At 44.8% G+C, this 15326-nt stretch overlaps 1 protein-coding gene and 1 pseudogene across 1 annotated transcript; both read right to left on the bottom strand.

The window, feature by feature from the left end:
• Nucleotides 1-238: 238 nt before the first annotated feature.
• Nucleotides 239-15326, bottom strand: part of LOC140220277 (receptor-like protein EIX1) — a 76992-nt pseudogene continuing 61904 nt past the window's right edge.
• On the bottom strand, nucleotides 12887-13928 carry LOC117833098 (BURP domain-containing protein 6). Its single transcript, XM_034712484.2, has one exon. It carries the CDS (start codon nucleotides 13872-13874, stop codon nucleotides 13137-13139), a length of 738 nt encoding a protein of 245 aa, XP_034568375.1. The 5' UTR covers nucleotides 13875-13928; the 3' UTR covers nucleotides 12887-13136.

The following is a 15326-nucleotide window of genomic DNA, read 5'->3' as shown; positions in this document are numbered from 1 at the left end:
GATCCATCATACTGATAGTAAAAGATATAGTTCACTACAAATCTTCATTGTGTGGCTTCACCACAAGTACAAAGTACAGACTGATAGTGTACACATATAATAGGAATCGAACAACAATCAAAATGTCTCACTTCAAAGAATACATCAAACACAACAAATGTAAACTGCTGCATCTCCTTTTTTATTTACTCATAGAGCTACTAGTCGCCTTAATACTAAACCTTACCAATTGGCTGGCCTAATGTCTAGCAGTCTTTTTGGGCCATCTTGCCCATGCAACAACGAGAACCACATAGATTTTGTCAAATGATCTCTTGAATAATATGACACAAAACACCACCCAGAGATCAACCACACATCCAACGCCAAGTCCAAAGAAAAATGTAAGTACCTTAGAATCATGCTCATCTCTCTTTTCATCACTATGCTTCAATTCACTACCATCGGTGCAATTCTTCTTAAGAGGATATCCACAAAGACCAATGTTGCCATCATAGATCTGTGGGTTCTGCGAGTATAGGGTATCGAGCTGCTCCCCTGATGGGATTCTTCCCATGAGATCATTGTCCGACAGGTCCAGGAAGCTTAAATATGTTAGATTTGATAGGCTTTGTGGGATTTCTCCATGAAGCTTGTTTTCTGAGAGGTCAATCGATTCCAATGAATGCATGGCCCCAATCTTTTCTGTCAAATTATTCCTCGATAAATTCAAATTTACAACTCCATCTAATTCTTCTGGAATTCCGCCCGTCAAATGGTTTGATGATAAGTCAATGCTCAACACGGCTTTATCTATAAAATCGTAATAGCGTTCTTGGCCCTTCGTAGTCTGAGACATATTCACACGCCTCCAGAGGAAACCGTGGTAACGCTCTGTTTGCATGCACGTTAAATTGGGTAAGGTACCAGATATATTGTTGCCTGGCAGATTTAGATGATAAAGGCCTCCAAGCTTGGTAATAGTTGATGGAATGCTTCCATTGAACTTATTCCATGCTAGATCGAGGATTAGCAGTTCTGAGTATGTTTCCAGAACGGACTGTAACTTTCCAGATAGCATATTGTTATTTAACAGTAGTGCTTTGGTCATCCTTGGCTAAAAGCATTGTGGGAAATCTCCCTTCAAATGATTGTTGGCTAAATTCAAGATGCTTGTGTTAGATTCACAAATGTTTGATGGTAGTGACCCTGACAAATAGTTCCTGGGGATGTCCAATGCATACAGATTTCGCGGCAACAGAGGTATCGGACCCGTTAGCTGGTTTGAATTCATGTTGAATTCCTCTAATGATGTGATATCTGTCAAGTTTTTTGGCAATGTGCCATTGATTGCATTTTTTGAAATGTCCAACTTCCAAGCCATCTGAAAGGCATTGGAAAAACCAATCTGGAAGCCTGTCAAATATAGATGCGTTTGATATGTCTAGATAAAGAATACCAGCCTGGGACTGCAGCCAGACAGGAAATAGAGGACCCATCTGGCAAGATGCGAAAAGTGCACGTTCAAGTCTAAAGGGAGGTAAAACTCAGGATCAATCATGATTTTCAAGGAATTACGTGACAAGTCAATATATATGCTTTAACTTGGTTAGGCCAGCAAAGTGTTCATGGGTAATCACACCATCGATATTATTGCCGCTGAGGTCCATGTTAATCAAATTATTGAGCGTACCGGTAGCAGAGGGCATAGGTCCGGTTAATTGATTAGCAGAGGTCATAGGTCCAGTCAATTGATTGTCAGAAAGATCAAGAGTGTGTAAATTATTGGGCATATGGATCACAGACGGCAGATGTCCAGTGATCCGGTTTATACAGAGATCAAGAATGACTAAGCTGGTCCATCGCCCTATCCAATTTGGTAGCACTCCACTGAAATCGTTTTCTCCCAAACGCATTTCCTTCAGTTTGTTCGGGTAACACTGGGGTAATCTCTGAAATAACTCTGCTATGTTGCCATCAAGATTGCTGCTACTCAAGTCTATGCTTTCCAAATTGCATAGATTTCTCATGTTTGCTGTCATGATGCCTGTGCTTCCAATACTGGATGAAAAATCAAGGACTTCGAGGGACGTCATACTTCCCAATGCATCAGGAATTTTACCGTATAAAAAAGTTTCCCTAAGATCGAGATGCTGGAGGCTTGTCAAATTCCAGAACCAACATGATGCCACTGGGTGACCAAAGACGTTATTAGAGAGACTTAAGCTCCTGAAGGTCCGTAAGATTGAGATGCGGGAGAGATTGGTTTGCACTTGTAAGGGAGCAACGAGCAAGACGAAGGACCTTTAGGGAAGGAATCATGTTGACCACATGAGCCCAATCAACTATCCTGCTAAGGTCTACAGAATCCATGTTGAGGTACCATAAAGGCAGATTTGATAATCAAGAGATATCAGTGGAGGATAAGCTTGGAGCGTACCATGGGACAATTTCATTCGCATTGGGTGGAAACCCCTTGCGGGAAAAAAACCACGGACGACGGCGAGCAATCCATTATATGAATAAGCAATACAAGAGGTGGGAGCCAACAAGGATGGGGAGGTTCCAAATCCCTCACAGATTTCACTTTCTATTGGATGGATTTGGTGGATCTAAGCCTCTCCTCTCCTCTCTATAACCCTAGCTCTCTTCCAAGGTGAAGAACATAACAGAACACTCTGTTCTGATTCGAGTTGGGGCTGCCTGTTAAAATGGCAGACTTTAAAGAGCCTCGAGAGTTGTAGATTATCACAAACAGCCTAATTTTAATGTACAACATGTATATGCAATGTTTGCCATAACAAATGAGCTAATGGGTTTTCAAATTGGTGAAATTAGAAGCTGGACATCACAATTCTCCACCTCAGCGATAAATAAACCATAGAGCAAACACATCAAGCTTCTTGGTGCCAAAAGCTCAATCTTCAAATGTTTCATCTTCAAGTGAATAGTTCAACAAGTAACAAACTCACCACCACCAATGTTCCACTGGGGAGCTAAATTAGGCAAGAATGAATACAAACCAAGTTCAAGCAATGCTCAAACTTGACCTTCCGGACCACCTTGGTTAACATATTAGTCGGGTTGTCTTTTGTGCTAATTTTCTCAACATACAAAGCTTTTTTTTTTCACATGAAGCCGAATAAAGAAATTTCGCACATCAATATGCTTGATTCTCTCATGAAACTTTTCATCTTTTGCAAGGTGAATCGCACTTTGACTATCACAAAAGACAACACGATCAACTTGCTCAATGCCCAAATCACCCAGAAAACCATGCAACCAAATAGCCTCCTTCACTGCCTTAGTCAAAGACATAAACTCAGCTTCCGTAGTAGATAAAGCAACTGTATGCTGCAATGTTACCCTCCAGCTAACACAAGACCCACAAAGCTGAAACACATAACCAGTGAGAGAGCGCCTCTCATCAAGATCCCTAGCAAAATCAGAATCAGAATAACCAACAACTTGTCCTGGATTTGCTGCCCTCTTATCAAACATCAAACCATATTTATTTGTGCCTCTAAGATATCTAAGGATCCATTGTACTACCTTCCAATGTTCGTTGCTTGGACTTGACATAAAACGGCTCACAACACTAACTGCATGTGCAATATCTGGACGTGTGTAAACCATAGCATACATCAAACTGCCAACAGCACAAGCATAAGGAACTCCATACATGTACCTTTCACCCTCTGTATCTAATGGCCCTAATGAAGTACCTGAAATGTGGTGCCAAAGGAGTAGCAACAGGTTTCGATTGTGACATGTGAAATCGATGTAGAACCTTCTCAATATATTGACTTTGTGAAAGCCAAAGTCTGCCCAAAGACCTGTCATGACGAATATCCATACCCAACAACCTCCTGGCTGCACCCAAATCCTTCATCTCAAACTCACTCTTGAGCAAGGCCTTTGTTTCATCAATAGCAGAACAACTCTTTCCTGCAATAAGGATGTCATCAACATAAAGCAACATGTACACCCTTGAGCCATCTACAAGCACCTGCTGAAACACACAAGCATCATATGAACTTCTTTAAAAACCATACCTACTAACATAAGAATTAAAATGATAGTACCATTGCCTTGGAGACTACTTCAAGCCATACAATGACTTCTTTAGCAAACAAACGTGGTTTTCTTTACCTTCAACCACAAAACCCTTTGGCTATACCATAAATATCTCCTCCTCAAGCTCACCATGAAGAAATGCTGTCTTCACATCCACTTGCTCTAATTCCAAATCAAATAGAGCAGCCAAAGTTAGCAAAGCACGAATTGAAGTATGCTTTACAACTGGAGAAAATACCTCATGGTAATCAACCGATTGAACCCCTTTTCCACAAATCTAGCTTTGTAACTTGGAGCAATAATATCTGGAGAAGCATCTTTCAGCTTAATCACCCATTTACATCCAACAATCTTGCACCCCTTGGGCAGCAACACCAAGTCCCAAGTAATATTTTTATGCAATGATTCCATCTCCTCTGCCATAGCCTGGACCCAACTAGCTGCTTGAGGACTAATAACCACCTCTCTATAAGTGCTAGGCTCATCATGAACAATATCCTCAACAACTGTCAAAGCGAAGGCAGCTGTACCTCTACCTCTCGCTACTGGTGTGACCCACTCTCCATAGAAATTTGTTGGTTTCCTTTGTGTCTGTGAATAACCATAGGAGAGTTTGGATCATCTGAAGCTCCACCTGAAACTATATCCACTAGCTGTCCATCAGCTGCATCTGACTCAAAATCTGCCTCATGTGTGTCACCCTGAACACCATCTGCAGACTCTGACAACAATGACTGCTGCTGCTGCTGACTGTGAAATGTAGTAGACTTGGTCACTGGAGTCTCCACGTCAAATGTTACCCTCTATGCTACCTGCTCTGCCCCTGAACCACCACCTGAAGAAGCTCCACCTGAAGTGGAAGTCTCTTCCGATTGCCAACAAGCTGGAGTAATGATCGCCATCTCATCAAAGGTCACATCTCTACTGACGATCACCTTAGGGGGTCTAGAATCTTTACACCACAAATGATACCCTTTAACTCCATCACCATAACCAAGAATGACACGCTTCAAAGCTTGAGGTTGCAACTTGTTCTGGCGAATGTGTGCATACGCCGGATAACCAAATACCCTCAAGTGATCATACTAAGGTGGCTTTCCAGACCACACCTCCTCTAGTGTCTTACACTCAATAGCTGTCGATGGAGAGTGATTGATCAACTAGCATGCTATGGTAACTGCCTCTGCCCTAAGACTCTGTGGTAACCCGGCATGAGAGAGCATGCAATGAGTCCTCTCCAGCAATATCCTGTTCATATGTTTCGCTACTCCATTCTGCTGTGGAGTGCCAACTGTGGTATAGTATCGAATAATGCCAGCATCCTGACAATACTTCTCAAACGCTCCTAAGCGGAACTCAGTGCCATTGTCTGATCTCAAATATTTGATATTTCTTTCTATTTGTGTTTCCACCATAGTCTTCCATTGATAGAAACGAGCAAATTTCTCATCTTTAGACTTCAAGATGTAGACCCAAACCTTCCTACTGAAATCATCAACAAAGGTTAGCAAATATTTTCCACCTCCAATAGATGTTACTGGTGCATCACCCCACAAATCTATATGCACATACTCAAGAATGGCCTTCATCGTGTGAACTAACTTGCTGAACCTCAAACAAGTTTGCTTCCCAAAAACACAATGCTCACAGAACTGCAAACTACCTATCTTTCGACTGCCCAACAGACTACGACAACTCAAATCTGCGATACCATGCTTGACATGTGCCCCAATCTCATATGCCACAATGCAATCATAATCTCATCATCAACCTGGGAACTAGAGGCCACTGATGCTGACCCAATAAGCAAACTACCCTGTAAGAAATACAAGTCATCTGGATCAAGAGTAGTAAGAACCTTCATCACACATAAGGAACCTTTGAAAACTTTGATCTAATAGCTACGAGTCACAAATTTGTAACCTTTTCGATCAAGTGCCTTGAAAGAGATCAAATTTTTCTTCAGCCCAACCATATCGTGAACATCTGTGAGTGTACGAACAATACCATCAAACATCTTGAATCTGATTGTGCCAATACCAACAACTCTGCACTTTGTGTCATTACCCATAGAGACTGAGCAACCATTCAATGGTTCATAGGTAGCAAAGCACTCTCTGTGTGGAGATATATGGTAAGAATAAGTAGAATCAAGAATCCAACTAGTCCTGAAGCTCATATCACCATCAGCTGAAATACTAGAAGCACATTGCCGAACTGAAGAGCTGTCTGCACTGACAACAAATAACTCACCAAAACCATCTGAATCACCATCTGCTACTGCCACACTAGCTGCTAAAGAATTCTCACCCTTGCTACCATCACCTTGCTTGTCCCTCTTTTTTCTTCAATTTGGGACAATCCCACTTGAAATGGCCAAAGTCCTTGCAATACCTGCACTGAATACCTTTGTTGCCCGAACCTGACTTTGAATGGCCCTTAGATTTACTCTTGCCACTGCTAGAAGCATTACCACCACTATGACCACGCTCTACGGATCTCCCACGACTCACAACAATACCCTCACTTGGGCCATGACTCTCCATATGAGACTTCTTGAGCAAATCCTTAGACAAAAGGATAGAAGTGATATCATCCATAGAAACAGAATATGTGCCATAAAAGATCTAATCTCTGATGCTATCATAAAAATCTGGGAGTGAACACAAGAACAAAATAGCCAAATGATTTGTATCCATAGAGTTGGCAACATTCTGATAATCAAGCACCGCCTTGTTAAAGTCATCAATATATTGCTTGATAGGAGTGCCTTCTAGCATACACATCCTAAACAAATGCATCATGAGGTAGAAAAGACTTGAGAGTGATTTATCCAAATAGAGAGATTCCATTTTCTTCCAAAGTGCCATAGCAGATTTTTCCTCACAAACTTACGTCAAAACATTATCAGCAAGAGCCAAACAGAGAACTGTCAATGCCTTCTTATCTATCTTCTTCAACTCTTCTTTTGATGTGCTAGCCAAATCTGGATCGATTTCTTCCAAAGCAATATTTAAACCCTTGTCAACTAGGATAGATTGCATTTTCACTTGCCATAACCGAAAGTCACCCTTAAAGTCAAACTTGCTCACTTCTAATGTTGACATATTGTACCAAATCAGCACGATTAATTGGTGCCTTTGATAATTAATAGCTCTGATATCACTTGTGATAACAATGGAGTAGCAGAATAATCAAATTAGCAAACTAACTTGTCACAAGCATTTCACTGAACATCTTGTGAGCATGAACAAAATAGCAACTATGCTTCAAACTTTCAAACCACAAGCTGTCCAATGATTCAATAACAAAATACTTGCAGCAGCTAATTCACTAGAATATCAATCCCATCATCTCATCTCAACATATAAAAGAACACACATATGCCTCCCATGCCAACTCATCCATACAAGCAACCACTTCACATATGGATCAATAGCAAGCAAGATGGTGATTTAATCAACACATATGGAAAAAATACAAAATTCAAGGCAGACACAAGATTTACATGGAACCCCTTGCAGGAAAAAACCACGGGCGGCGGTGAGTAATCCACTATATAAATAAGCAATACAAGAGGTGGGAGACAACAAGAATGGGGAGGCTCCAAATCCTCCACGGATTTCACTTTCTATTGGATGGATTTGGTGGATCTAAGCCTTTCCTCTCCTCTCCCTAACCCTAGCTCTCTTTCAAGGTGAAGAACATAACAGAACACTCTGTTCTGGTTCGAGTTGGGCCTTCCGCTTAAAATGGCATACTTGTAAAGAGGCCACAGAGTTGTAGATTATCACAAACAATCCTAATTTCAACATACAACATGTATATGCAATGTTTGACATAACAAATGAGCTAATGGACTTTTAAATTGGTGAAATTAGGAGCTGGACATCACATCCAGGAACTCCGGCAAACGACTGGTTGGCCCCAAAATGATATTGTTGCTGAGATCAAGGTGCTTGAGATGATGCAAGGATAACAAGGAGGGACTTATCTAGCCGGTCAAAGCCATAACCCCGAGATTGACCTCAGTATCATCGTCCGTCCGTAATGGTTCTGGTTTGTTGACGTTGACCGGGTTGTTCACTGGTCGTTAGTTATGGTCTTTTATTATTTACTAGCAAATATGCCCGTGCGTTGCTATGGTTACAGACCTCAAATGCAACTCAGCTGGTGACAACAACCAAAAAAGGCACATGTACATGGGGGAAATAGGCCGGAGGCAATGACGAAAAACAATGGAAATGCCTCTAACCTCGCCGAGGTTATCACCTCTGCTAGTCACTCAACAATGTTGAACCTGATGCTTCCTAAGCTATGTCAGCAGAACATCAAAGATGCTGAAGAAAAGGAAAGGGTAAAACTGTGAATCCCAACTGTTGCCTTTGCCAAAGAAGGCCGGGGTCTAAAATGACCGGGGCAACAATTTTCATGAAAGTTCTGCTATTCACGACTCACTCCCTATTGACAAAACTTTTACTCTCATAGTACTTCTTCTCACTGGCTTTCTTCTTCTCGTTCCGCTTCTGCAAGAATTAAGAGGGCAAAGCAAATATGAATACAAACAGCACCAGATTGATGGGCCAGAATAAATAAAAAACCACACAAACCCAACATCAAAGAACATGTTGGCAAGCATAGTACAAGAGGGAAATATTGATCCTAGGGAAACAGCCATAATTTAATGTACACATGCAAGAAGCTTTACTCAAGCAAAAATGCATCAGCATAATATCAGTACACAATAGCTCCCATATGTGCATTACTAATATGAAGAAGACAAAATCAAACCACATGTGTAACTGTGAATATATATACACTATACTACATGCTGCATACTGCATATAAAAGATCATGTTAGCTACCTGGTAAGCTTCATGATTAGCAACAATCCTTCTGATAATAGTACTTGTAGTGATATCCAAAGGACTCTCCAGCCTATGGTAAATGCCCATAGCTATTGGAACATCATATGGATTTGAATCATCCTGATAAATGAATGAACAATGATTAGTTATCAATGTTGTATCATTTTTATGTTCAAAAGAGAAGTGATACACATCAATAAAAGTAAAACTTAATGACCTCCATAAAGTCCATGTTCTCAGCAATTGTTCCATGAAGAACTAATGAAATATTGAATGTGGAAATCTGCAAATGGAAAAAGGAAGCTGGATCCTCTTTCTCCCCTGGCCGAGGCGGGCGGTGGGCGCAGGCCGGGCGGCGTGGCCGGGGTCGGGGAGGTGGCTCTGGCGTGGCCGGGTGGGGCGACCGTGGTGGGCGGCGCGGGCGGTTGGGGCCGAGGACGCTAGCGACGGGGGACGGCGCGGGGACTCGGGGTGACGGGGTCGGGCGGCGACGAGGCGAGGAGGAGGCAACGAGGGGGCGCCACGGCGGGACGGCGACGCTGTTTTAGCCGAGCATCCAGGATCCGCGCGGCGCCGGCGTGCTGGCCGCCGTCGGTGGCTGCCCGCGCCGCTGCGATGCCGTCGGCCGCCGCGAGCCGGACTGGAGGAGGAGGGTACAGGTGACTTTCGTCAAGACATAGTCCAAGGACTGCAGGTTGATTTATGAAAAAGTTGAGGCACGATGAAAAAAAAGCAGAAACGTTATTTGGCCCGTTTGTTTCCGCTTATAAGCGGCTTACCGATGGAAATAAGCGAGAATCCCACCAAAAGCTTTGTTTATTTCCACCGATTCTCGCTTATGTGGTAAGCCGCTTCAGAGATTTGAACTAGGAGAAGCGAAAAGCGAGAAGCGAGAAAATTTTCGTTTAGATTATAATCCAAATGTGGCTAGAAGGAAGCGTATCCAAACAGGAGGATCGAAATTACTATAAGCGCTACCACATAAGCTAATCGGCATCTGTTGCACACGCATCTTCACGTGTGAGAGCAGTACATTGCTGCCGCTCAAGGGAGTTGGGTAGCTACCACAGTGGGTAAAAAATCCCCTTTGTGACTCCGACGACAGCCACAGACGCGGCGAGTGTCTCCACAGCGAGGCGGATCGTGGCGAAGCTTGAGTGGCAGGTAGTAGGAGCCCAGCGGCGCGCATGACAAGATTCACGAGTATGGGAGCCCGCCTGCTCGCCGACGGGAGGAGCGGGTGCTGGCGAATGGAAAGAGAGAGGAATTGGAACGTAATTGAAGGTTAGACCGGGGTGGCGGATTGATTGCAGGGGATCGCGATGCAGGATAGTTGGACCGATGGGGAAATCGAAGGGCGCTGGTGTGAGATCAGTAGAATGGAGCGTGCCGATTCTGAGTTGGAGGAGCGCGCGGGCTTGGCGGAGGCGGACTGACGGCGATGAAAGAGAGGGTGGGGGTGTTGTTACACGAAAAAAAATCTCCCTTAGGGAATTATTAGTAGTATACGTAGAGATAGAGATATTGACATCTTTGTATTACAACGGGCCCAACTAAATTTATTAGATATTTTCACTAAAGAATAAAAAATAGAAAATAGCTCGTGCGACGGCTAGTTGAGAAAAAAAGAAGGGGGATGAAAACTAGAGAACAGGCCCGTAGGCATCATTTCGAGGGAAGCACGCCCCCTTGTCACGGCGTAGGTGCATGCACGTGGAGTTTCTACCTCCCCTCAAATCCAAACCGTTCGTTAGGTTCAAATTGGTCATTAATTGCTAAGCAAACCGACGGGAAGTTTTTCTACCGCACGCTTTCTTTTACTTGCTCTCGTGGAAACCACCAATGCCTCGTTCGTTTCAGCCGGAATGGTCCGAAATGAGGCCTGTTCCGTGTGGTTTGGTTCAGCCCGGAATGAAGGCATACCTCAATGAAAATTGCTATTCGGTTGGTCTGGCCGGAACCAAACCTGGTTCGGCTCGGTTTCACCCCTTCAATCCAAGGTCCAGAATGAAACCTCACCCTATCCCCTCCGGAATGAATCCTCGGGAGGACGGGAGCTAGCGACGCGAGATGGCGTGACGGCGGTGCGAGATGGCAGCGCGGCATAGCCTCAACAGCGATCCTCTCCACCGCCTTCTCACCGGTAAGTGCCACCCTTCCTTCCCCTCTCCCATTAAGGGCCGCCTTCTCTTGCTTCCCCTCTCCAGCGGCCGGCGTGGGAGAAGAGGACGAGCGCGACCTCAGCGTCGCAGAGGATGGAGAGCTCATGCGCCTTCTTGAGTAGGCCGTTCTGGCGCTTGGAGAACAAGATCTTGTTCTCGATCCGCTGTAGCACCACCTTCCCGCTCCCATGGACTAGCCTCCCGATCGATCTCACACCCTTCTTAGTTCTTGATCTCTTTCCCTCCATAATCAACCTCCCAACAAATTTAGAATTGTGTGTCATTTCAGGGTATAGCACTGGAGGGGGGGGGGGGGGGGAGGGCGCAGGCGGAGGAGGAGGTGCGGGTGACTCCTCACCAACCTGGTCCCAGCATGCGGGCGCGGTGAGTGGCGGCGGCGTGGCCATGGACGTGGAAGAGGTCCGCGCCAGCCGTGACCTCGAGCTGGAGCTCCCCTCCAACTGCATCGTGGAGATCCAGTGCTACGAGTTGACGTCCGGTGGCAGCAGCCCTAGCCACACTGCCAGCAGCGGCGCCGACTCCCCCGACGTCGTCTCCAGCCCCGGTACGATCGATCTTGCTCACCATCTATATATGGCTCTTAGATCTTGGCCTCTGTTCATTGCTTTCTAGATGTTAATTGCTTACAGTCAAGTACAACTCTATACCCCTATTTTCTTTCCTCTCCAGCCGAACACTACTTTTGAATCAATGGTTTTGATCCCGGGGAGGAATGATTAATCACTAGGTTTCAGTGAGAAACCAGGATCCACTCGATCCTGACCAGGATCAAAAGCTGGTCTAGCACCAATCCTATGTCTCCGAACGAGGCCTAAGCTGCACTCCTTGTAAAAGCACCCACACCACATTGCTAGCTTGCAAAATAGTAGTGTAACATTCTCATTGCGGTGGGTATCGTTTTCGTCCACATTGATCGGTGATCTGAAATGTAATAATGCCCACTGCAGACAGACATATAGTTGGGATGCATTTTCTCCATAGATTATATTGAGGGTTGGCCTAATGCACTTCATTCCATGTTTCGTTGAAAAAAATTGTCTGAGGAGGATATTTCTGCCCTAGTATTGGTGCCACGGCAGCTAGGCTAGCTGTTAATTATACATAATTATCACCCCATATATTCCCCATATTCTATTCTTTTTCTCTTTTTCCCCCTCTTATTTTTTCTCATTCTCTGTCAGAGAAATTATCGCTGCCCGCCGGCGTCGTTCCACGCTTGTGCCGCTAGGGAGGTGGCAAATTTTTACCCAAGTTTTTCACTAAACTGTTGTTTCTTGAATTCTTTTTGTTTTACGTTTTTGTTTCCAAATTTTGTCTCAAAATTTTGTTCCATTTTCATCCTAATTTTGTTTTCGAATTTCTTGTGTTTCCAAATTTTTTCCCGATGAGTTTTGGGGAAATACATGAGTTTAACTGAATTTTTAGTGTTCAGTTTGTATTTGATATACCGTTCCAGTTTACCAAATTCTAGCTGACACGTCCTGCTCGATTGTCCGCTGTTCGATTGGATGGAGCTTTGCTCATTGGTTAGATTTGCACTTTCATCACTAATTTTGAGCTTCAACTAACTCATCAGTTAACAAAGAAACAATTAAATGGTTTTCGCATGTTAGTTGCGATGAGAGGATTTGTACAGCCTGAGGTAGAAGAAAATAAATTGTCCATCGGATTGTGATCCTAATATGGCTCGTATTAGACGTACTCTTTTACGAGACATCCTAATATTAGCATACAAATAAGCATACGTACTACACTAATTACACACGTATAGACAGGCGATGAAATAAGTGACCAGCCACTTATTTTTCCATACAGTGCTTTGTGGCGAGCACGTAGATACTAGATACAACACGCATACAAAATATACGTACACAAATTACACACGTACACACACGCAGACGATACAGTACACTGAATATTGAATAAGTATCAGCGATCAAGTAGCCTGTTCACAGGCGATGAAATACGTGACCAGCACTTATTTTTCCATGCACTGCTTGATGCTGGCGCCACGCACGTTCGAAGCCTTTCATTTGCGCATCCAGAGCTTGCCGTCCTGGGGCAGGAAGTGGCACACCGCCACGGTTCCCGGCGTGACCCCGAGCTTCTTGTACGTCGGCCCGAAGATGCCGGGCGTGGCGTCCTTGTGGCACGCCGTCAGAGCCTCAACCCTGGTCCCGTCGGCGCCGGCGAGGGCCACCGTGAACACGGCGGCGGTGGTGGTGTGGCACCCGAAGACGGCGTAGGGGTATGGCATGCAGTGGCAGGCCACCATGTCCCTGCCAATCACTGGCAGCGGCACGACGGACTCCACCACGTACGCCTGCCTCGGAGTCGCGCCTTCCCTGCTGAGCTTGGTCATCCCCGCGCGGATGCCTCGGGTGCCGAGGCTGGAAGCGGCGAAGTCGACCATGGACTCGAAGGAGGTGGCGCAGCGCTGCGCCGCCACGCCCGGGAACCGCGGGGCCTCGCACTCGGCCAGGGTGGAGCGCACCGCGGCGGCGGCGGGGGACCCGGCCGGGATGGAGAATAGGGAGAGGATCTCCGGGATCTTGGCGGAGGTGAAGGGGATGGCGTCGGCGCGGGCGCGCGGGAGCGACGGGGCTCCCGGGGCGGCGCGGGTGAAGTGGAGCGTCATATTGGAGCCCGGGTACAGGTCGTGCTGGAGGAAGAACGTCCGCCCTACCGAGCCCTCCTCGTACTGGTATCCTGAAGCGACAGTGCCCACTAAGAGGAGCAGGAGGAGAGCTGCTAGGGACCTAACCATTGTTGGTAGTTTGGAAGCTCTCCCGTGCTCTGCGGTATGAAGCTAGCAGACGACGATGACCGGTGTTTATATAGGGCCGGGAAGGAATCGATCGAGTGGGACGAAAACGATACCCGCGCTGGAAAAAATTAATGGAGAGGTTTGCGAGATAGAACTTGTGCAGGAATGTAACAGTCTCACTCCTCTGCATGGAGATGGATCAGATAATGTCGTGTGTGATCTCACATCGCAACCTGAACAATGATCGGGGGGCTGGAAGGTCCACCACCGCTGGTAGTGGCATGCATTTTCGATAACTGACAGGACAGATCGAAGAAGGATGGCCTAATGTCTGAGGAGGATATTTCTGCGGCCCGGCCCTAGTAATGTGTCATGGTGGAAGGTTTAGCCGTTACCATCGTGTGTTTCATGAAATCGCCAACTAAGAAAACACATCCCGCACCATGTAAGTATACGAAAGTAGCAATGTGGACCGCGCTAATAGCACGGGTAGCTAGCTTTTTATTTGTATTTTTTGTTTCAGATAAATGTATTGTAAATATTTTTATTTAGCCACGTAGTTTTTTTTGTTCTAATCACATTATCCAAAGTATTGTGAATGCTTTTTTTGATATCATGCATATCCTGTTAAATATTTTTCTTATCATGAATTCTAGAAAAAAGAAATACCTTATATAGAAATATATTTTTGTTTTTCTTAAAAGTAATATATATATTTAATAGGTATATTATTTTTAATTTTGGTTGGCGATGTACGTTTTTGTTTAAGAGTTTTAGTTAGTGATACATCATCCTTGCATTTTGAAATGGAGATCTACGTAAATGGTTCAATGTTTACCGTGAGTTTGAGTTTGAACCAAAACCTTAATGAGGATTGGCACTGGTGGATGCATCCTCTTTAGTTTTAATCATATCTAAATCTCCATTCTTTTCTTTGTTATGCAATCCTCGCTTGCTACAGCCATGAATGCATGATCTCCTTGACTTACAGACGTTGCACATTTCCTCCGAAACGAACCGTTCGCAGAATCAACAAATTCAATGTTGCGCACATAAGATACAACCCGGAAACTTCTTTTGTACTCACCCCTTCTCTCCTACTTCTACTCCCAAGAAGTTGTCTCCGCTACAATGCAGTCATCAAGGACACGTCCGTGATGGTGCTTGTGGTTCCATCTCTTCGAACACTACATGCAGGTTGATATTGACGTGCGAGCATGTCAAACATCGTCTTTGAGTTGCTTTGTTTAGATCAGATCATCACTACTTGACCACATCATCGTTCTTCTCTCCTAATTTTTTTAGCTCTCAGGCATCCACTGATCAAAATGTTAAACAGCAAGATACCACCATCTCGCTGCTTGCCATCATCATCGGTGATGATCGCCATGCCTTGACACCAACTATGATATTAGGTCATTACCTGACGATGAAGATGGGATCACATTGCAG

Source organism: Setaria viridis, chromosome 8, assembly GCF_005286985.2.
Source record: "Setaria viridis chromosome 8, Setaria_viridis_v4.0, whole genome shotgun sequence".
Lineage (NCBI taxonomy): Eukaryota > Viridiplantae > Streptophyta > Magnoliopsida > Poales > Poaceae > Setaria > Setaria viridis.
Note: the sequence above shows the minus strand (reverse complement) of the source record. Positions and strands in the feature narration are given on the sequence as shown.